The 23,893-nt window shown below is 39.0% G+C and overlaps 1 protein-coding gene across 1 annotated transcript in view; it reads right to left on the reverse strand.

Moving 5' to 3' along the window:
* LOC111871455 (proto-oncogene tyrosine-protein kinase receptor Ret) overlaps nt 1-15,042 on the reverse strand; it is a 252,459-nt gene extending 237,417 nt beyond the window's left edge. The window contains exon 1 of the mRNA XM_023864596.2: nt 14,253-15,042. Within this exon, the coding sequence (XP_023720364.1) occupies nt 14,253-14,421 (169 nt within the window). The 5' untranslated portion in view covers nt 14,422-15,042. The remainder of the gene's footprint in view (nt 1-14,252) is intronic.
* Nucleotides 15,043-23,893: the final 8,851 nt, after the last annotated feature.

Raw genomic sequence — 23,893 nt, forward strand, 5'->3', positions numbered from 1 at the left:
CTAGGGTCAAGACTAAAAAATAAAAACTTGCTGTCACCTGGAACATCATTCTCGTGGTACAGGCACCGAGAGAAGGAATTCACTCAGTTTTTCTCCAAAGAGGGACATGGGAGAAAAAGAAAAAGAAGCATGGGACTCCTTCAAAGACGTAGTGCACAAGTTTTGGGGGAACACTAAAGACCCTATCTACAAAACCAATGTACAACGCATGTTGGCTGCATATAAAGCTCAAGGCTGCAAGATGAGCTTAAAAGTTCATTTCTTACACTCCCATGGCGACTATTTTCCCGAAAACCTGGGAGCCTACAGTGAAGAGCAGGGCGAACGATTTCACCAGGATGTCCGTGATATGGAAAGACGCTACCAAGGAAGATGGAATGCGAATTTGCTAGCTGACTGCTGCTGGATGATCAAGCGGGAAAGGGAAAGTGGAAAGCGAAAGCGTGTTCGGAGAAGCATCAAAGAGAAGAAGAAAAGGTTTCACAGGCAAAAAGACTGAACACAGAATGTTAAATATATCGTGAAGGAATTGTTTGTTTAATTATGAGAAATAATATGTTTAGTTCAATGTAATAAAATTAGTGATTTTTTCATCACTGTTATGATTTTTTATTGTAAACCCCTATTATTTTCCAAAAAAANATTATTTTCTAAAACCCCGTACGTGATAGGGCGAAATTGAGGTCATTTTTGGTTTCAGCATCCTAGAAAACATAAAGTTTACCAAAAATATTCCACGCAGCTGAAAAAATTGATTTTTGCAGACCTGTGTAATTTGCGTCTATTGGTGTTCCTCAGATGAGAGCGCTGTAGGGTTCAAATATGTAAGGAACATTGCATCCAAGAAATAAAATTTCTAAATACTACGTATGATACTTCGTGGTTCTTATTACTTGTCAGTATAAAGTATATCGGCTCAAATATCTCGTATAATATTAAAAAGTAAGAACAAATATAAATATATGAAATTGGCTCTTCAGTCTTTTCTCAACAATCTGTACTCTCCTAGTTTTGTCATATGTAGCAGAAGTTTCCTTACACTATAGTGTAAGTCTTATATCATGTCTATTTTATCCCATGACACAAACGCGCTCGTGAAAGGCACCTGAGCCAGAGAAATATTCTATCATTTCGCCCTTCTGGACACCGAAGTGAACATCTGCAAGTTTTTATTCGCCAGCTGTCTGACCCACATAGACGCATGGGCTACACCGCTCTGCTAAACCTATTGAGAAAATATCGATTCTCCCTTTTAACAATTCTGAATCCTTTAAAATAGAAATTCCACCTGTCAAGTAAGACAAGATTCAGACAATGGTGTAGGAACATATCTTGTCTCGACAAAGACCGTCCGTTCGAACTTTATACGGGTTCTTCAGAGCTGAGACTGAAAATGGCTATCTATGTAGTATTTCTCTTCTGCATATCTGTGACGTTCTATTTAGAATATTCCATAGAAATTAGTAACATATTCCAACGTGCGCGCGATTAACAACTAAGACACGGAATTGTATAATGCATATTTTGATTATGAAAATGGTGACATAAAGTTAACTAACAGATGCCTTGAAAATGTGCCACAATTAAAATAACTGGCAACGACAGTAACAAATCAAAGCTTGATTCAGGACGAAATTAAGAGGAGATTGAACTCGGGTAATGCTTGCTACCATTCAGTCCGAAATCTTTCGTCTTGTAGTCAGATATCCAAAAACATAAAAATTAGAATATACAAAACCATAATTTTGCCTGTGGTTCTGTATGGGTGTGAACTTGTGTCTCTGCAGTGACAACTGTGAATATCACATTTCTTGGCCTTGCGTTTGCGCGGCAGGTACCCGGTTTACTCTCGGATGGATAACAGTTCATACTTTCTTGATATATTTCGTGGTTTCCCCTCCAGTCAAAATCAGTTTAGGCTAGGATCACTATCTTACAAAAACGCCAATTTCATATTGTCATGTATTTAGATATGACTGCTGACGTGGTTCTGATTGGATGATTGGATTTGTTGACCGCTTATGCACATCACTCAGAACTACACGTAATTACAGCGTTATTGCTGATCTACACACTTTAGAGTTCACCTTTACATACAGACTAGTGTTCTCAGACTTCACTAGTCATATTCTGGCAACGGGTTTCAACACAGTAGTTATACCATGCTCACTGTAACTGCAGCTTGTATGAAGACGTCTTTCAACAGCCCAATTCCATTCTTGTCATCTCTTCTCAATCGTCTTCAACTGCGATCTCAAGGGACTTCCCTAATTCTCACTCAGCCGGCCTTGGATCCTGTATAACCTCGGGGCGGATCCAACAGGAAAACCCGTCTCTATCGCTATAACCAAACAATACTTCTATTGTTGCTTACGTATTTCTTGCCGCGGGAACCTGTTTACCGAGTCGTTGCCAAAGAATGAACGTCTACTATGGCTCCGTTATTCCTGCTTTCAGGCGTCATGTTACAATATTTAATCATCCTCACACCGTACTTGGAAGTTACGTAAGTACTTAGTTGATACGGCATCGCTAAATTAACTCGTAGTGCCTTAGAGGAAAGAAGCGTTTCATATTCGGGAGGGTCTTACTTCAGGTCTCGACCCAGAGATACGCTATCCTGCGGGAAGCTTCTCCTGGTTTTCCTCAATTATCCCGTACGAATTCTGTGGTATTGCCATATAATGGAATATAATTTCTGTCCATTTCCCAATCAAGAATCCTGCTATAATAGTATAATAGTGGATTTTTACTGTTCTTCTCAGTTAGTAGGATAAATTGGCGGGTTAGTAACTTAGACCACGAGTCTCAGGTATCGTATCCAGACTAATTAACGATTTACAGTCATCCAATTAAACAGTACGTAACTTGTGGTATAGATAAAGTGTAGTTAATTAAAGAAATAAAGGAACATTGTCCACGAGCAGTGGGACGACAGGACGCTTCCGTGTACCTTAGCGTCGCTCTTGGTTTTGATCCGTCGAGTCTGCAGGTGTCTCACAGGAATTTATAGCTATTGAACAAGCTAACTCCATGGAGTCGAGCCCTTCATGAGAAGCCGCTAGAAATGCAACTACTCAAGAATTTCAAATGTTTTATGGAACCCGAAGGTTCAATACCGCGTTCACAGTACCCTATTCTGAACCAGATCAGTCCAGTCCACACCATCCAATTTTATCTCTCTAAGATTTATTTAAGTACACGTATTATACACCCACCTACATCTTGGTTTTCCTAGTGGTCTCTTTTCTTCTGGCTTTCCCACCAATATCCTATATACATTCCTCTTCGCCCTCATTCGTGCTAGATGCCCTGCCCGTCTCATCCTCCTTGGCTTCATCATTCTAATTATGCTTGGAGAACAGTACAAGTTATGAAGCTCCTCGTTACGCAGTTTTCTCCAACCTCTCGTCACTTCATGTCTCTTCGGTCCAGATATTCTCCTCAGCCACACTGTTCTCAAACGCCCTCAGTCTATGTTCACAGAAGTTTATCTCTGTGAAATGGCAAAGGTGAATGTAAAGTTGTCCTACGTTTCAGCATCAAGAAGATATATATGGGTAGTATTTCACGCAATTTCGACAGTACGTAGATGGGGACGAGAGACCGCCTGTACTCCTCGGTCGGTTCGTGCCCAGGCAATAGACATTCATTTTCTGAAACGACATCCACGCAATGGGGACTCTGCAAAAGTGTAACCGCACTGCAAGACACAAGGGCTTATGTACCTAACTTTGCTGTGAAGTCACGAGCACAGCATTAATCACTTGACTGGAGCTGCTGGTACGTTCTGGTGCCAAGCGGAAGAGAAGACTGACTGGGTGCTTATGTATTGTCCTCGCCTGCTTTATTATTATTATTATTCAGATGTTTAACGGCAGGATTAGATTTAAAGCTATTGCGACTAACTAACACATCAATATGTAGCTCTCTAGCCAAGATGTATGAATATTATATTTAAGTATTCCTGCCGCATTGTGGCATCATTTTTATATCGTAAGTATACCGTATATAAGACAAAAATAACCTTATATAAAAGACACTAAAAATATATTTAATACTCTAAAAGTGTTTGTTAAATACTTTAAAATGTCATTAAAAGTATACATTCATTCTTTGTTGCTACATGTATCAGCCCCACATGGACCATTATCAGGCAAAAATTATTTGGGGGAAAGGGGGCCTCCACAGTACACTTTGTCTTCTGTTCCCATAGGCACATCCTTGTTTCTGTTATTAGTTTCTTTCGAAGAATATTTCCGTTGTATCTTTCTGGCTGATATTTCAGTGTTTCTATGTTCTTTACTTTGTTTTATATGCTTTTAGTGCCGCAAGAAATGATACAACGGTAGTATTCTTCGAAAGAAGATAACAACAAAAACAAGGATGTGGGAAGGGAACAGAAGACAAAGTGTGCAGTGCAGTGGTCTCCCCAATAATAAGGATTGCCTGATGATGGTCCATGTGGGGCCGAAACATGTAGCAACAAGGAATGAATGTATACTTTTAATGACAGTTTAAAATACTTAACAAACACTTTTAGTGTATTAAATATATTTTAGTGCCTTTTATATAAGGTTATATAGACGGTATACTTACGATCTAAAAAGATGTATGATTGTTAGACTGTATTAGACAGAGGACTGAGACCAACGTCCGTCCTACGTACAGTACAATTTAAACAAGATTGGCACATGCTTTCAGATGGAGTCTCGTGTACTTAATAAACGCGTTGGCCGCGCCATAGCTCAAGCGGTAAGTCGCTGGGTTTCCACCGCGGCGGCCCGGGTTCGATCAAGTGGGATTTGTGGTGGAGAAAGTGGCGTTGGGGCAGGTTTTCTCCAAGTACTTCGGTTTCCCCTGCCAATCTTCATTCCACCAATTGCTTCACAATCACCCTCACCTATCATCTGGGGCTGGTACAATAGGCCAGAAGTGGCCGCAGTAAAAGGGACTTAGTCCCACCCCACTAGCAATATAAAAAAAAGGAAATTATTAAACACGTTCTTTATAATGATTTTTTTTTTCCAGAATTTATGGACGTAAATATGTTGCAAAACTAATTATGCTACAGATACCAAGCTGCACTTGCACTCAAATGATATTTCTTGTAATTCGCTACGTGTCGATGAGAATATACAAAAAATTGTAGCCGGTAAATCTTAACGAGAAGTAAGTAGTTTCAAGGCATGTACTAAGATTGGAGGATAATATTAAAATCGATCATAAAAGAGTGGAATCTGTGGATGTGGATTGGTTTATATTGGTTCAGGATATAGTTCATCTGTGGCTTTTGAGAACTTTCATTTTCAGTATATTTAACGATTTTTTTTTTGGCTAGCTGAACGTGTGCTATTTTCTTAAGAAGTATTCTGTCCGTGGTGTTATAGAGTTCATTAAAAATTCGCCATATCTGGAAATATTTCCCACAATATTTTAGATTTTGTGGAGACCTATATTTTGCGTCATATTCTGTATGATGATTTATAACGTCACATTTAAGGCACAACAACAACGTCACAAAAGTAAATCAGGATAAAGTTGCCCCAGTTTTTATTTAATTAAATACCAATCCATGAAGGCGAATAGGAGAGTGGAGGTATAGCTCCACTACTCTTGATTTCAGCACTAGACTGAGGTCAGTGGTCAGCTTCACGCCCCGGATCCTTTAACTTGGGGAAACAGCCCACTGCACCCATTGGATAGGCGGCTGGGTTGGCCCCATATCCACTCTCGACTCTGTGGAGTAGTGAAAAATATCTTGTTCCTACAGGGAGTCGAAATCCTGCCGTCCAGCTCGTACCCCGTCGCTCTACCCACTGAGCTTTTTTTTTTATTGCTAGTGAGGTGGGACTAAGTCCCTTGTACTGCGGCCACTTCTGGCCTATTGTACCAGCCCCAGATGATATGTGAGGGTGATTGTGGAGCAATTGGTGGAATGAAGATTGGCAGGGGAAACCGAAGTACTCGGAGAAAACCTGCCCCAGTGTCACTTTGTCCATCACAATCCCACTTGACCAGACCCGGGATCGAACCAGAGCCTCCGCGGTGGGAAGCCAGCGACTAACCGCTTGAGCTATGGCGCGCCTTACACACTGAGCTATCTCAGCTTCTTATATTGTGTACATTCGATCAAAATAAATTTCCCCCGACTTTGTTTAGTGCAGACCTCAAATAAGATGTACATCCAAAATACTTGCAGTACATTCGGGAATGTAGTACGAAGATGACGGATAGATTCTACCTCTCTATAACGTGTTAATTTATGCACTTCCAGTAAAGAACGCATACCAAAATTATTTCAGAAAATCGTAGCGGTTCATCACTGCACTGCTCCACAAGCTGTCTTACATGGAGCTCAAATGCAATCAATGTTCAGTACGTTGGTATGCAGGCCCGAAGGGTGTATTGCCAGCAGATCTCATAAACCACGTGGAAGACTTCAAAGGGTCTAAAACTAGGCTCACTTTAAGGTCATGGGTTCGAGTTTCTTCTTAAAAGAGTGATATTTGCGTTTTCATGTTTTGCTGCTCGTTGCCTTACATGCAAATGGTAGAAGTCCTTTAAGGGGTTCGTACTCCATCATAGGAAGCATGCGAAAGCGTCATATGTGAGAAAGATCTCAGTCGAAATAGGTCAGAAAGAGGAAGCTTTGGAGTCAGAAAATTAGTAATATCTTTTATATTATGGTGCACTCTGTCTTTCTTGCTCTTCCCTTTTCTCTAAACTTTTATTAATTACTTTATAAATTAATTCTGGAATTAATATCTACACCGGAACAAAAGCATTGTTCTTAATGTACGTATATTAAGTTATGGAAACCGACTATATGGACGCTATTCAGATGCCAATTTAATATCAATTACAAAATTGTTTTCCCCAGGATGCAGTATGAAACTGTATTTGTTTTGAATATAGAGCTGAATGCCAAAAAGGATCAATTAAAATATAATTCAATGAAATATATCTGCATAAATTCTGGTAAATTTATTTTAATTATTTTCCTTCATTAATGATTACCAATATTAAATAGCGCGCTATTTTTAAACATTATTCTGACAGGCAATTTACGTATTTACTGTATTTCTCTCTGATTTTCATCTTCTCTCTGGTTACATTCACTGATATTTGATACGTGGTTTCTTAAGTTAAGAAGTAAATTACAAATTATTTTATTTCTAGAAATTACTGTTTTTGGACGTTGTCAATTGCCTGGTATGCTTAAGAACACAACATTTCGGAAACTGGATTTGTTTCTGTCCCCTGGTGAGTGGGTGGGTGCGTTAGAAGGAAATAACCCTGTCACTGGACTTCTTTGTAACGGATCCCACAGAGTAAATGACCCCCACTTCCTCATCAGAGGATGGAAGTGTCAAATTTCCGATGCGTTCTGTTCTTTAAAATGCCGGACGTTGGAGAAAGTCCAAAAACCCAACAATTCTTAGTTTGTATGGGGCAGTGGAGAGTTAGCTCCACCATTTTTGACCTCGGCACTAGTTTCAGTTGAGTGGTTAGCTTCAAGTTCCGGCCGCTCCAATCCCGGGGAAAGAGCCTCTGGTACCCATTTGATAGGCGGCTGGGTGGGCTTCACAGAAAAGTTTATCCCTCCAGAAAATACAGAAAATGCAAAATTTCTCCGTCAATATATAGAGTCCTGTGAAATTATGAGGTTACAGTTACAAGAAACCAGCTCTCCCCGTGTATTTCAAATGCACGAAACAGATTAAAAAAGAAGTCTGTTGACCCTCACAGGAAACAAAATGACCGAGAGAGACTTGAAGTAAACTGGCTTTCCGAATGTGGCAGCGTTTAGTCTGGCACACAGTTACATAACTATTGACAGAGCTTTACCTGACGGTTATCAGTTTGCACGGTGCAAAATCCCAGAAGACACAAATCTTAACGTTATAGCTTTTTCATGTATAACGTGAGCTGCGTTTCGCTTCACGAGTACATTGTCTAAATAAACAATAGGCTCTACAATGCTGTTTCCACAATATGTTGAGGCCCTAACAACCATCCCTTTTACATACGGAAATATGAGTCCAAATGTAAAGTTTGTTACGTAAATATATGGAAAAAATATGAGAGGTAAACAAAGCATCAGGACCGAGATTCCAGCTGCAAGCAGACGGCGACCCACGGTCCTGTGTCAGGGTGAGCAGGAGAATGTAAAGGGAGCGGAGACGAGGCTTTGCATGGGCACTCCTGATTGGCTTAGATTCAGTTACTGAATGAAGCAGCAAACTTCCGAATGGCTTGTCATATAGACTCAAATCTTACACCCAGAAGCCTTCATCTTCCTCAAGAAGAAATAGGAACTGTAGCATCTCAGTTCTCTCGAAGCCCGAATAATGTAATTTTATCCTTTTGCCTGACAGGCACTTTTTATAGGGAACTTGGTATTCGAGGCTGGCTTCAGGATGCTTAAACGTCATTTAAGGCAACCCCTTATGTCCGTACACAAGATATATATGTATGTATGTATATATGTCGGGGATATACAGACATATATCAATGTATGTATCTCTATTTATTGCCACATATATTAGTGACTAGAGACAGGGTTCGGATTGGTAATTGGTTTATTAACAACTCATATATCGGATGATGTAATGATATTCCATTATTTATTAATAATTTTAATAATAAATGACAAATAATTATGGAAGAATTAGGCAAGTTTCGAGAGAAACAGCTATGTTAAAATACAATCCCAGAATTTCCTGGGAGCAGCTGAGATAAACCAGAAAATATATCCGTCACTGTTGCCAGCCTTCGGGACGAGACTGGAATCTGGGATCTCGGAACCGCGTAGGTTGGTGCCCCGAAATCAGCCGGAACTCCTGCTGTCCTAACTGTGGTTTGGCACAGTTTTCCTCACTCTTTCAAGACATATTTCGGAATAGCACGTCTATTAATAGCAGACACTTCCTTCCGAATCCTTTATGATTCATTGCTCGGTAATCATCATGCAATTCGTAGTTATAAAGTCAGATATAATAGTGTCATGAAGTGAAGTGAACCCCCCCCCCCAAAAAAAAGCAGAATGCTGAACACTCGGGCGCTACGTTCAGTGTGCGACATAGAGAGAAAGGAAAAAGGAGAAAAGGGAAAATAGAATGGAAGAATGTAAAGAGGAAATAACAGAGATACATGGAATGGAAGATGGAGAACCAAGAAAGAAAATAAAAATGAAGAGAAAGCAGAAGGGACGACGAGAGAAAGGAATAAAGCAAGTAAGAAGGCAATGATAAGAAGAAATGAATAATGGAATAAGGTAAGAAGAATAAAATTAAATTATGGAAGAAAAGAGCCAATAATATTTGTGATTTTATCTTGATCTTTAACCACAATGTGTATTATTTTAAAGCGCGCTCCGACGCCTGGCCCAGCGCAACGCAGTCTGAAAGCAGCTCATGAAGTTTGGAGGTGGGGGGAGCACTCATACAAATAATAAATCCCCATTCCCCTAAGTGACACTGAAAGTGTTGACTGCGGGCCACCGTTTTGGCACGCGTCTCATGTCCGTCCCGATATATGCGGCGTGGATTTCCTCCAAGAAGACTTTTTCGTGGTTATTCTTACCGTGGAACGGCAGCTGGGAATCGTCCAGTGTAACCACTGGCCAGCCATCAACACGTATCAGGGCCACATGATGACTCAGTACCTCCTCACCATTTGTAATTGTAACATAGGAACAATGTCTCACAAACACGTTGTTTTTAACTCCGTGTGTCTGGTTCCGTCCCGCCTTTCTAATTATAACTCATAAACACGGATGTAATCGTAGATGTTGGTGTAGCAGTAACTCTCTGAGCTTGTATTGGGAATGTAGCCAGTTCGAACCTCGGTCATATAACCGGTCATTCTAAAAAGTGCTCAGTTGTTTTAGGTCTATCTATACTGCTATTATTGTTACTATTGTTCAATGTTTGCTCCTTATTTAAAAATTGTCCCTCTGCTAGATGCGCAGCAGCTGCTAATGTTGTCTGCAGGGATGCTGACGTATTCGGAGACTTGAATATTCAACCCAAACAAATTTTAAATATAGTATAACTGTTAATATTTTATTATTTGCTTGTCCAGTAAAACAAAATGAATTACGTATATTATTATTATCCTCTGTAATTCTATATTATTCATTTCTTAATTAAATATTTATGTTTAATTTATGTTTCATTCCTGAATTCGTAATAACACTTAGTTTAATGATAATGAACTTATTATTACTGTCATAATTATCAACTATTTGTTTGTTTTCTTTTACTTTATTCATTATTATTTCTTCAAGTGTTAACCTGTAATTTTTATTCGACTTTTAATAAGATTGTGTATAATGTCATTCATTCTTCTGCACTGTGCTGTGTCTGTAATTGGCCTTGCGGCTGTTGACTCGGCACATTAATAATAAAGAATTGAATTGAATTGAATTGAATTGTGTCTATCTCGTGGTATTTAAATTGAGGTATTAAAACAGTTATGGGTTCTGGGAAATATTAAAACACATGACATTCGAAAATAGTTAAAGAAAACATCGGGCTTTTTCCAGAGTTTGTTAACGACAACGTGTAACCAGACATCAAAAGTGCCAGTAGTGATTTTCCTGAGAGAGTGCTTTCCTTTCAGAAGCAAACAAAAAAATAAAATTGTACATCCTTTTCAAGTGCTGGTTTTGCAAGTGCAGTTGGAAGATGTTGTGTTTTGTACAAGTGTCTTGTATGCTTATGCTTGCATGCGTTACAGTATCAAACCTTGGTTTAGGTTGATCTTGGAGTAGGTATCCGGGAAATTTTAGAACAATATCCAGAATATAGTGAATACATTAGGGAAAAGATGTAGGAACGTTGTTTGTTGTTAAATTTTAGATAGACTGACTTCATAAGCAGGCTAGATATTCAAATATTATAACCAGTTGTCTGGCTAGTCAGTCGGTGAGATAGTTATTTAACCAGGTGTATTAGCCAGTTGCCAATCACAGTGGCCGCGCGGTCTAAGGCATGAACTGCCTTCGCCCGGTCAATTACTTAGATTGTGGGTTCGAATATCACTTGAGGAATGGATGTCTGTGTAGTTTATTTTATGTTTGTGTTGTCTTGTGTGTAGGTAGCTGCCTTGCTACGGGTTGATCCCTTGCCCAAGGAGTCCTACCGATTGAGTAAAAGATCAAGAAACTGAAAAAGCAGTCAAGGCCCAACAGGTAGATAGGTAGATAGATATTTAGTCAGACAGCTGTTTACGAAGGAATACCCAGATGGGTAATGTGGCACCGCCAATTGACGAGGGATCTACAAGGAATGAGATCAATGCGTCAATCGTTTCTGCCAAAATATGGAGTCACTTTAGCGATCATATAAACACAGGCCAGGTTGCAGCTTGACGCTTCTTCCCAGAAATGAACTTCTGTTGTGAAAAAACTGAGGGTGTGCTCAACCATTAAGCGAATTATTTCATGGAAAGGGCCTTGAGGTGATTTTCCTGGAATGTCTGACGAATATCGTGAAAATCAGAGTGGAAATGCACGAAATTTGAGCAGTGTACATCGTACAAAGGGAATTCATAATAAGTGTTCTGTCTGTCTGTCTGTCTGTCTGTCTGTCTATCTATCTATCTATCTATCTATCTATCTTTCTGTCTGTCTGTCTGTCTGTCTGTCTGTCTATCTTTCTGTCTGTCTATCTTTCTGTCTGTCTGTCTATCTATCTATCTATCTATCTATCTATCTTTTTTATAATATCAATGGAGTTATGTAATTATTTGACCTTAAGAACATTTCTTTGTCACTATTTGGTGCAAGTGCTCTAAATATATATATTTTTTTTTTATAAAATAAAATGGCTTATTAAGAAGACGATGACCATCTCTCTCAAAATTCGTACAGAGCATCTTAATATAGAAATAACAGTTCTCTTATTAAGTAGGTACCGTATTCGAATTTCGGCAGGTTTTCCGTTCTAGTGATTGCCCTCAATTTCGGTTAACTAATTCTAGAAGAGTTCCTTCAAGCAGGCAATGAACCGCTCCTTCAAAATTCATATATGACATCTGTAATTACCTTTCGGCCTATTTGATAATGTATTACATCTACAGTTCAGAAAAATTCTGTCAAATATCCTAATGAACAATCATACTGCAGTCACATAAAATGGCGGATCCAGAATTGTTATCACCTCGATAAGAGTATACTGATATTACGTAATATCAAGAGTAATATTGTAAGGGATGGGATTGTACATTTTAAGAAATTTACTCTCTTTCTGTGAGTGTGACATGCTTCCCCAGTAAAACAAAAAGCCATCGGATGTTTGTTTCTTAGTTTATTTAACAGTGCTTCCATATTTGCATGCTTTACATGGCTTGGAATGGGAAAACAATCGCCGGTTACTAAAGAGATGGGTTAGCAAGTCATATTGATATGTTCTAAGATGTCTCAGAATATGCCTCAAGGGAAAAAAAACATGCAAAGTCTTCCGGATATCCTTAGAAAGAGAATCGAACCGCAGGACTCCATACGTAAAGTAGGAGCAGTAACAATTCAACAACACTGTTCAGTGTCACGTGTTTCTTTTCTTAGCTAGAAGGAAATTGTGTGTAACCGAGCACGGAATACAGTCTGTCCAACATACTGGAAAGGAATAATCGAGGAATGTTTGTTGTTCCAGACAGTAAGATAGTTACAGAGTGTTGAGAAGAAATGCACGCGTGAAGATTTATATCTTCTGGTATATAAAGTCATGTAGTCTGTTGAAAGTCAACTGACGTTTCAGAGTCGACATGTTCCTCCGGAACGTCGGTTGACTTTTAACGGACTACACGACGTTATATCCCAGAAGATTGAACTGTGCATAACCGCTGCTATGAAAACCTCAAGTCATTTAAATGTACATGTATTTAACTGACTGACAGCTTAAGTCCCTTCCCCTCCAAAAATAAAACTCGTTTCAGGTTAAGTATGCCTAAGTATTTTACAGTGAATACTTTAGGGACTTTAGTATTAAATGAAGAAAAATATATCTCATAATTATTATGATTTTCCATTAATCGAAATTCACCTGACATACAATAAACTGAAATAATTACATCTGCAAATTCGCGCACTTGTTATCATTTGAAGAAATTGAAAGTTTTTATTAGGATCGCAAAATATTAATTGAAATACGCATGTAAATTAATTATTAAAATATAACAATTCAAAATTTTTATTGTTTAATATTTAGTACTTCTAATGATTCTTTCTGCTATGAGAATATACAGCCTTATGAGTTTGATTTGTTTCATTCTGGTCCGTCACACTAACAATTACAAATATAAATCATCATCAGTGAAAACAGCACAGCAGCCACGAGCAAAGCCTGGACGATATAAAGAACCTCCACATCAAGATAGGCAGGTGGCACAATATCTGCCCCATATAATAGGGACGATGGGAGGACGAACACGAGCCTGCATGGTTTACGAATTTTAATTATTGACAATCAAAAAAAAAATTTAATTAGCATCAAGAAATTTTATACAATTTTATAAAAAACTTTACATTCCCGGGAAACTGCTGTGTTTGTGAAATGTTCTATTTTGTGTACTATGCATTGTAGCATATAAGTGTACGTACTTTACGTCTAAACAACTTATGTGATGGTGGTTTCCTATTTGTAGTGATGTTTGCCCTCTGAAGATGGTCTACAGAGACCGAAACATGTAAGGGTGTTAAGTTTTCGTGTAGTAAAAAACTTACAGGTCACTTTGGGCGGAGTGATTTATATTTGATACAGCCTTATTTTCATTGGAGATATGAAGCACGGTCTTTAAGTTAAGAATACAGCGTAGTAAACGAATTTCATTGGAATAATTCTATTGTACTTTCATAGACAGCGCTGTGAAAACCTCAGATCTAGTTGTTTACACTGTTCTGATAAATGAAAAACAAAATATCGATTACTTCATAACACTGTTAACACGAGACATGAGAGCGTTTGCGTTACACACATGCATAAAAGTTGATATGACTTTCATAACGAAGAATCCATAAAATTCGGTTAATGAATGCATGAAAGAGAAACAACCAATTCAATGCTAAACATGTATTAGTTGTTTTATAGAAATCCTTAATTCAATCCCCGTCAGATGCTAATGTGTCAGTAATTTCTATAACTTGAGCGAAAGAAGAAGAACACGAAGAGAACATTCAGTTCCAAGTTCCAGACACGATACTTAAATACCTGAAAATCGGTAGATAATTCTAATTGTTTACTCACCTGTGGAATGACAGAAGAATGTGAAAATCGTGAGGAAAGTCCAGGATTTGTTGTTGCTGCAGCAGTCTGACATGATTTCTCGAAGATAAAATGTCATTACCGCGATATTAGCTTCTTCCTTATTCTTAAAGCTTAAGAAATAAAAGTCATTTAGTTCATAACACTTCATCTACCGTCATTTAACTGATAACTCATGTTTCTATACCACATATCGCTTTACGGTACATAAAGAAGGGTTCTTTGAAATATCTTGACATCTATTATTTATTTATTTTGAAACCGGTAGTGATACTGACATATATTCTAATATGTGTGAAATTGTATCTCGAGGTGCACATTTATATTATATTATTATTTATTATTGGTAAGGAAAAGAGATTTCAAAATTTAATACTTTACAAAATTCTCTCTTCACATAGAGGAAATGCTAAATGATTCATATGTTTTATAATGTGGGATGTAATGTTAAGCATTCAATAAGCTGTTTATATTAATTGAATGTTTTCAGTTTTCACTCACAGTCTTTTGAAAATATCAGCGTTAAAGAACATATAAATGTACTAGCACTTAATTGTTAAAAAGCAATTCTTCTCACACACATATTACAGTCTCCAGAACTCACAACATATTTTTCATATTAAGCGCCCGAAAAAACAAAATAAAGAGCAACTCTATGTTGACAAATGTGACGGTGCATCACTCTGGGATGTTGAAGGTGAAGTGACTAGCAGGTGGTCGGTTGCGTCGCCGATTGTTAGCGCCCCCAAACACTGACGACCGCAGCGTCCAATCCGCCCACGTCCCGCGAGGACGTCCGAGAGCTATGTACTGACGACACCATGTCTGTAACACATACGGCCGCGCCGCCTGTGACGTCATTCATACATTTCTTATTGGTCCACTTCGCTCGGCGCTTTACATGCGAACTGTGACGGGGATATCGACGCCTGCGCTCTGACTGCAGACACCGTGCACAAAAACTTTGGGTACCTTTTACTGTGGGTTCTATTATCATCTGTTTCTTGCTCGGATCATACGTACGTTTTACTTTTACAGTTCCTAGGCATCGTGTTGCGTTTTTACCAGAAATAAATAACGGTAGAGCATCGTTAAGATGGTTGTGACAAATATGGAAGAAAGCAGTCTTCTGGGATTTGGCACCGTGTATATGTGGTGTTAACCGACGTTTCGGAGGAACGTATCGCCCCCATCTNTCTGCAATCATCTTCAGGAAAATAATCTCTTGACAAAAACAAGCTCTGCCTAACGGGCCCAATAAACGGGAAACATCCTGTTATGCCTGAAAACGGAGGCAGACATCCCTCTGAAATTTTGTATTTTGTTATGTATTATAATTTTGGTTTTGAAAATGAACATAATCCAACCATACCCAATACAGGAAAATCAAAATGAGTATATTTGTATGCACTGACACAATTCATGTATAAATACTGGCATAGATTGCTTAGGTTAAATGTTAACACATGTTTCGACATTTATTGGTTCATCATCAGGTTATCAATTTGTGCTTAGGTGCTGAACTCTTTGTTTAATATGGGCCGATGTTTCTTTTTTTTTTAATTTGACCATATGATATGTGATATGGATCCATATTAAACAATAAGCTTAGCACTTAAGCACAAAATTATAACCTGATGATGACTCAATATGTGTCGAAACATGTGTTAACTTTAAATGTAAACAACATATAATAGTTTTTTATATGAATTGTTGTGTTGACGGATAAAAAATTTTCATTTTGAATGACACATGACAGGATGAAACTCATGAAGACAAAAGAGGAAAGTACTAGGCAGTTTTGAAAACTGTCTGTAGCCGTACTGATATGGAGTCTGGAGATAAAGTCGCCCTTCTGAAGTACCACAAGGGACGGCAAGTTATGATCCACTGAAGTAAACAACTTTCTTGCCAAAAATCGGTCCTTTATTATTTCGCACACCTCGTGTGATCGCCCTTTTTAAGTACCAACAAGGGCCGTAAGCTCTGTTCCACTATGTACATACCTATCTCATCCAAATGAGTCCTTTAATATTTCCCACATCATTGACTTTTATACAACCTATTGTAAATCAGAATATATTGCTACAAAGCAAATCATGCTTCACAGTGACAGAAATTATTTCCGTTAACAAACTCCACGAAGCAGAATCTTTCGAGAAAAGTCTATAATTGCTTGACTAACGAACTCACCGCATTTTATAAACCCGAAGATTCATTACCATGTTCGCATTAATTCCTGTTCTGAGCCAGACGAATCCAGTCGACACTCTTCCGTTCCATTTCTCAAGCTTACATTTTAACATATCTGTCCTAGACGTACGTTTCCAAGTGACCCCTTTCCTTCTGTACGGACCAAGACAGACTTTTCTGACTGACTAAATATGTTCAGGCATAACCGGCTGCTCAAGCCTGCATTGACAGTTCATTTTAAAACATATTACGTATTTATTATAATATATAGGCCCCCCAACAGCTCAGGCGGTTAGTAACTGTTAGTAACAGAGTGGCACTGAGGCAGGTTTTCCCCAAGTACTTCGGTTTCCCCTGCCAATCTTCATTTCACCAATTGTTCCACAATCACCATTATCTATCATCTGGGGTTGGTACTGCAGGCCAATAGTGGCCGCAGTACCAAGTGAACTCAGTCTCACCCAACTAACAATAATAATATTAATAATAATAATATAGTGTATTGACAAATAAATATAGTGTTACTTACTTACTTACTCATGGAGCTGAGCCCTTCTTGAGGAGCCGCCAATTCTGCAGCTACTCAAGAATTTCCCAGCCTTCTATGGAACCCGAAGGTTCATTACCGTGTTCATAAGAGCACTCCACTGGTCCCTATCCTCAGCCAGATCAATCCAATCAATATCATCCCATCCTATTTCTCTTAAGATCCATTTTAATATTGTCCACCAGCCTACGCCTTGATCTTTCCTGTGGTCTCTTTCCTTCTGGTTTTCCCACTAATATCCTATACACATTCCTCTTCTCTCCCATTCGTGTTGCATGCCCTGCCAACCTCATCGTCCTTGACTTGATCATGCTAATTATACTTGGTGAAGAGTACAAGTTATGAAGCTCCTCATTATGCAGCTTTCTCCAACCTCCTGTCAGTTTAAAGAATAGTGTTAACAAAACATAAATTCCCTTACCTGGACGCGGGTACACTCGTGCTGAATTATAGTGCACCAAATTATGAAAGAACAACCCCTCCTCTCATCGAAGAGGAGACTCCGTTTCCAAACATACAAATAATCTTGGAACCAGCAGAGAATTCGCCATGAATTCTGACGGAGCCCGAAACCAAAAATACCTGTGCTGACGACAGCTGTCAGCTATTTACTGCTATACTATGCTTATTGGTGGGAAGCTAGAAGGAAAGAGACCACTAGGAAGACCAAGACATAGGTGGTTGATAATGTTAAAATGGATCTTAGAGAGACAGGATAGGGTGGTATGGATTTGATCGATCTGACTCAGGACAGAGACAAGTGGAGGGCTCTTGTGAACACGGTAATGAAGCTTCGGGTTCCATAAAATGCTGAGAGGTTCTTGAGTAGCTTCACAATTGGCGGCTTCTCAAGTAGGGCTCCGCTCGATGAAGTTAGTTAGCTAGGCTATATATATCTCTTCTCGCTCATGCATACTACAGCTATATACTCTGAGGTAACTTGATAAATAAATACATAAAGGTACTTTTGAGAACATTGACGAGGATGGCAATAAACCGGCATTCTCCAAGTGTTTCGACGACCTGAACAAATAGTTAACTTTCATCAGGTGGGGTGTCAGAATGAGAACGGAAACTGCAGCACTCCAGTTGCAAGCTTCCCGGCCTAATGCCTAAATATGTGGATAGCGTTATCGGCTAGCAGAGGAATCTGTTTGAAGTTTCATGGGATAGAATCATTTTGAAGAATCAACAGAGGATCTACTGATTAAAAATTTTATTTTGTCGAAGCCGCTTCTGGACACAGTCATCTGTTATGAGATTTATGGTACATGTCATAACATTCGTGCCCAGTTAAAGCAACCTGTAGGTTCACATTTGCCTTTCCGCTATATAAAACTACATCTAAAATATGTTTACCAAAATAATCGTTTTCAACTCGGTCAGTATAGCAACTAGGCTACGCACTGAATGTCCGAAAAGTCGGGGTTCGATTCCCTGTAAGGGCAAAAATCTTCTCTTCTACGCAATCTCCAGACCGATTCTGCGGCCATCCCAAAATCCATACCATATACACCTTCATGGCCTGATGTTTGTTTAATTAATCCCAGGCATAGATCACTTTATCTCAATTTGATTTGTTTCACCCTGCTCCGTCACACTAACAATATCATGTAAAGTTAAACAGTTCGGTCTGGTGTACCTAGTGAAGATTTTTCTTATTTAAATTATTTAAGCCCTTACATGTTTCGGTCTTCAGAGACCATCATCAGAGGGACACCTTTACATCAATACAGTTAGAAGCCACAATTACAGTACATGTTCTAAAAGTTAAATTGTATACATATAATATTAATCATATACAATTGGGTATAAAATCTAAAGTCCTTACAACTACAGCGGCTGTTCCAATATATTAAAATATTTATAATTGGTTTGTTAAGACTATTGGAATTCGTAAACCAAGCAGGGTCGTGTCATCCCTTTTATTATTTCTTTTGACGGGGACCAAATGTGTGTCCCCTTGTCGTTCCCGAGGAGAGGGTTCTTTGGTGTCCTGTATGTGTTTGTGGCGCTCTGTGTTGTTTATAACAAACTATTTATAAATATTTTAATATATTGGAACAGCCGCTGTAGTTGTAAGGACTTTAGATTTTATACCCAATTGTATATGATTAATATTATATGTATACAATTTAACTTTTAGAACATGTACTGTAATTGTGGCTTCTAACTGTATTGATGTAAAGGTGTCCCTCTGATGATGGTCTCTGAAGACCGAAACATGTAAGGGCTTAAATAATTTAAATAAGAAAAATNACATTAATCACACTAGACAGAATTGTTTAACTTTACATGACGCTTTATCTCATTTGGCAGTATTTCCATATTCGCCTCATTAACTAATTTTCGATTTTTCATATCTCGGCAACTGGTGAAATGTCATTGACGTCGATGAATTCGAAGAAGGACGGAAGATCTTATGACTCCATTCTCAGTTCAGCCACATGAAAGGATCGCCTATTGGAACGAGCAGGTAATTCAGGGCTCACGTTACGCGTAGGCGAACCCTCGAAACATAAATCCATGTCCTGAGTAAGAAATTCGAGTTCCTCAGTTTATTACAGAGTTTGACGAATCTGACAAGCCGGTTTGTATGTTTATTTATGGTAGCTCCGTGCAGTGGCGTAACAGAAATAACAGATGAGCGGTTTTAAAGTGATCATCAGCGAACCTCAGTGTCCAGAAGTGTAAGATACTGCATAAAATTAATATCCTATTTTCCACTGATAGGCCAGATATTTGTGGTCGTTATAGTTTTAGTTGGAACTGTATCTGACAATAGTATCGACTGCTTCCTTCACGTTGAATGCAACGTGCGACTATAAGCTGTATCGAATGCTGAGACTGGTCATCTGTAGGTTGTTTCTGCCATATTCTGTTTAACCGTTCCTCTTCAAAAAACAAACTCCGTGCTCTTAGTCCGCAAGCCAACTATACCGACCGAGCGATCGCTGCTTGTCGGCGAATTTAGTGCCAACTTTAGCTGATAGAGGGTGTCGCGTGGTCAGCGCAACGAATCCCCACGACCGTTAATTTCGGTTTTCTAGACCGGAGCCGCTATTTCTTTGAAATATCTCCTCAGTTATCTTCACAAGGCTGAACGGACCTCGTTCCAGACCCACTAGTTCCCAGAAAAATCTGGTAACTTCGGCAATCGAACCCGGACCTCTGAATCTGTAACCAGGAACTCTGACCACTAGACCAATTGAAAATGTTCTCACGAGTTCGCATAAAATGTTTTTGTTTATATTTATATGAGCCTAATTTCCCTTATTTGAAAAAATAAAAACAGGCTTATGACATATTCATGCTCTTTGCTTGTGTCTGTGTATCCAACATATTAATTTTTGAATGCCTGAATCAGTCTTTATGAAACTTGGTATATATATTGTGTACTTCATAAAACCTTCCCATCACACCGCGTCTGCATGTGTGTGTTGCCAGGCACCGGCTCGGTAAAGACGCTACTGCAGCAACTAATACACACGCAATAATAAAGGATGGTTGGACGCGTCGTTTTCTACGCGTTCTTTGTCATATAAAAGGAAAGGAGGCGATTAGTTCTTCCCAGAACTTCTTGTTGCTGTTTGTTTTATTTCATGTAGAGGTAGCTGCTTGTAATAAATTTCATCTAAATCCATTCAGGCATGTTGGAGATAATAATAAATTCCGAAGGACAGACACATTGATTTTAAGCTCTTCTTTCAGAAACATAAAGCTCTTTCAATTGACGTTTATTGGGTATATTAACTTATAGCAGAAACGATATATTTCATTACCACTACCAAATCATATTCCCCTTCCCCTTGGCACTAGAGTCCCAGTGGGCCTAGGCCTATCTCCATGAACTTCTCCGTTCACTTCGGTTTTACTAGATATTACACATTCGGTAGGACTCCTTGGGCGGGTGATCAGCTCGTCGCAAGGCCTCTACCTGTACACAAACACAGAAAAACGCACACACACAAACTAAACATCCATGCCCTGAGTGGGATTCGAACCCACGATCCCGGTTTCCAAGCGAGCGAAGACAGTACACGCCTTACATCGCTCGGCTACCGTGATCGGCACCAGATCATACAGAACTTGTAATTATTTGCTAATAAGAAGGCAATTTGCTGATTTGCATTAATATATTTCTTCATAACTTGTACTCTTCTCCAAGTATAATTAGAATGATCAAGTCAAGGAGGATGAGGCGGGCAGGGCATGTAGCACGAATGGGGAGACGAGGAATGCGTATAGGATATTGGTGGGAAAGCCAGAAGAAAAGAGACCACAGGGAAGACCAAGGTGTAGCTGGGCGGACGATATTAGAGTGGATCTTAGAGAGATAGGATGGGATGGGATGGATTGGATTGATCTGGCTGAGGATAGGGACCAGTGAAGGGCTCTTGTGAACACGGTAATGAACCTTTGGGTTCCATAAAAGGCTGGGGTTTTCTTGAGTAGCTGCAGAATTTGCGGCTCCTCCAGAAGGTTTCAGCTCCATGAATGAGTAAGTTTTTTTTTTTTTTATCATTTTTTAGCAATCTGAATTTACATTCTTTGAGCTAATTTGCNGTTCTTACATATGGGATCTTGAGGTCGGTGTGAAGAGTTTGGTTTGACACGTACCAAGGTGCGTCAACTATGGCTCTAAGTATTTTGGATTGACTTCGCTGGATGATTTCTATGTTGGACCTGCTGGCGCATCCCCAGAGCTCAATGCCGTATGTCCATATGGGTTTAATTATTGTTTTGTAGATCAGTAGTTTATTATCTATTGTTAGGTGAGATTTCCGACCTATTAGCCAATTTATTTCCTTGAACTTAATTTCGATTTGTTTTCTCTTCTTCGCTATATGGTGTTTCCAGTTTAATGTTGAGTCCAGGTGTAGCCCTAAGTATTTTACTACATCCTGCTGTTGAATGTTAACATGATTTAGGTGTACTGAGGGGCAGTTACCTTTCCTGAGAGTAAAAGTCACATGCGCCGATTTGCTTTCATTCACTTTGATTTTCCATCGGTGTAGCCATTTCTCCATTAGATTCAGATGTTCTTGTAAATTATATGAAGCAATTACCGGGTCTTCTGACGTAGCGAAAATTGCTGTGTCGTCTGCGAACATACCTATTTTTGTTAATTCGGTGGTCGGTATATCTGAGGTGTATAGCACGTAGAGGAGTGGACCCAAGATACTGCCCTGAGGAAGTCCTGATTGTATGTAATGAGTAAGTAAGTACGTTTATATACACCGTGTTACATCTCGCCACAGGTCAGACTGATAGACACGGGTTTGTCACCGGGGTAGCCTAAGCGCTCACCCTTAATTTCATGTGAGATTCGTGATGGAGGAAGTAACGTTGGAGCTCGTTCTATGTAAGAGTACTATATTCTGTTTTCACCAACGAAGTAACATTCCACCATTGCTCCATACTCGTCTATCACCGACCCCTAGGGTTTGCGGTAGCTCTGAGCACATAGTACATTATCGCACCCTCGGTTTTAAGTTTAGGGTTTGATCTTTGTTGCAGTAATTGGTTGGTTACAGGGAAAGAAATAGGTTTTATATATGTTCGTAATATTCCCAGCTGGTTAGATGGTTAAATATGACACAGCCAGCACGAATATATAGTACAGTCACGATTCACGGATTGTGTGGCTATTAGACGGTGTCTTGGATTAATGACTGGATTTATTGCATATTTATTCAACTTGTTACTACAATTCACAAACCACTATATGACACATTACATCTTCTCTTCTTAATCATCTTCGACTACCGCCTCAAGAGATTCTCTCAATTCTCGACCAACTGCTCTCTCTGAACTCCTGAACCCGATTATTCTCAACTGCAATCGTTTTATAACCTTTTTGCACGGGCCGGATAGAAAACACCGTTTCCAAGAATACCATTATTGTTGTGTGTTTACCTATCCGTTGCTTACAAACAAGTTCTTCTGTTGTTGCGTGCGTGTTCATTTCCACACAAACCTGTTTATCAAGCCGTTGCCTAACAATAAACTGTTCCAGCTTTCAGGCGTCATGTCACAATACATTTCGAACATGACATTTCTGATCTGCAGAGTGATTGAATAGTGATGTACATTATTTGGTACATTTTGTGACAATCTCAAAATCTACGATATATATCATCTAATTTCTCTTTGATGAATGGTGAATTGATGAGTATTTGGAATGAAACGGTCGTGAACTAGAGGAGAAAATATCACAGAATATTCATGGGGCGGCAGATGACAATCACAAAAAACGTCAGTGAGAATAGATAGTGTCACGGCCGTTATTCGAACCAATGACTTACCGAATGGAAGTTTATAACGTTACATGTACGCTAGTCAGCTTGGTAACAATGATGTAGTTCGATAATTATCCAACAATTATATTCGTACATGATGGAACTTTCTTTAAGATTTTAGTCTTGAGTGTTTAAGTTTTTACTCCATAGATGGCGCTAAGGGTAGGCACTAGATATCTTAAAAATTTTACATCTATTTTCTGTGCAGTCTTTTTTTTTGGGGGGGGGGCTAGATTTGCAGCAAATATTTCTACCTCACTATCTATCCTAGTACCACGAATGTGCATGTTTTATCACAATTTTACAGCATATTTTCCCTCGATCTCCCTCCAAATTTGCCATTTCTCAGGTAATTAAATAGTTGTAGTGAATCTGATACTGGTTGTGCAATATTAGAGGCTTAAACTTGGCGACGGTGAAGCTTACGACAACTCTGGTGACTTAAGCTGCCGTTGTAGCATAAAATATGTAAGATAGGCATGATCTGCTCTGTAAAGCCTTTATTGACAGAGGACTTGTGTGTAGTGCAAAAGGAAGAATTTTCAATAACATGATATATGTGCGAAATGTACCCTTGACGA

This window comes from Cryptotermes secundus, unplaced genomic scaffold, assembly GCF_002891405.2.
Source record: "Cryptotermes secundus unplaced genomic scaffold, Csec_1.0 scaffold434, whole genome shotgun sequence".
In the NCBI taxonomy this organism is placed as follows: Eukaryota; Metazoa; Arthropoda; class Insecta; order Blattodea; family Kalotermitidae; genus Cryptotermes; species Cryptotermes secundus.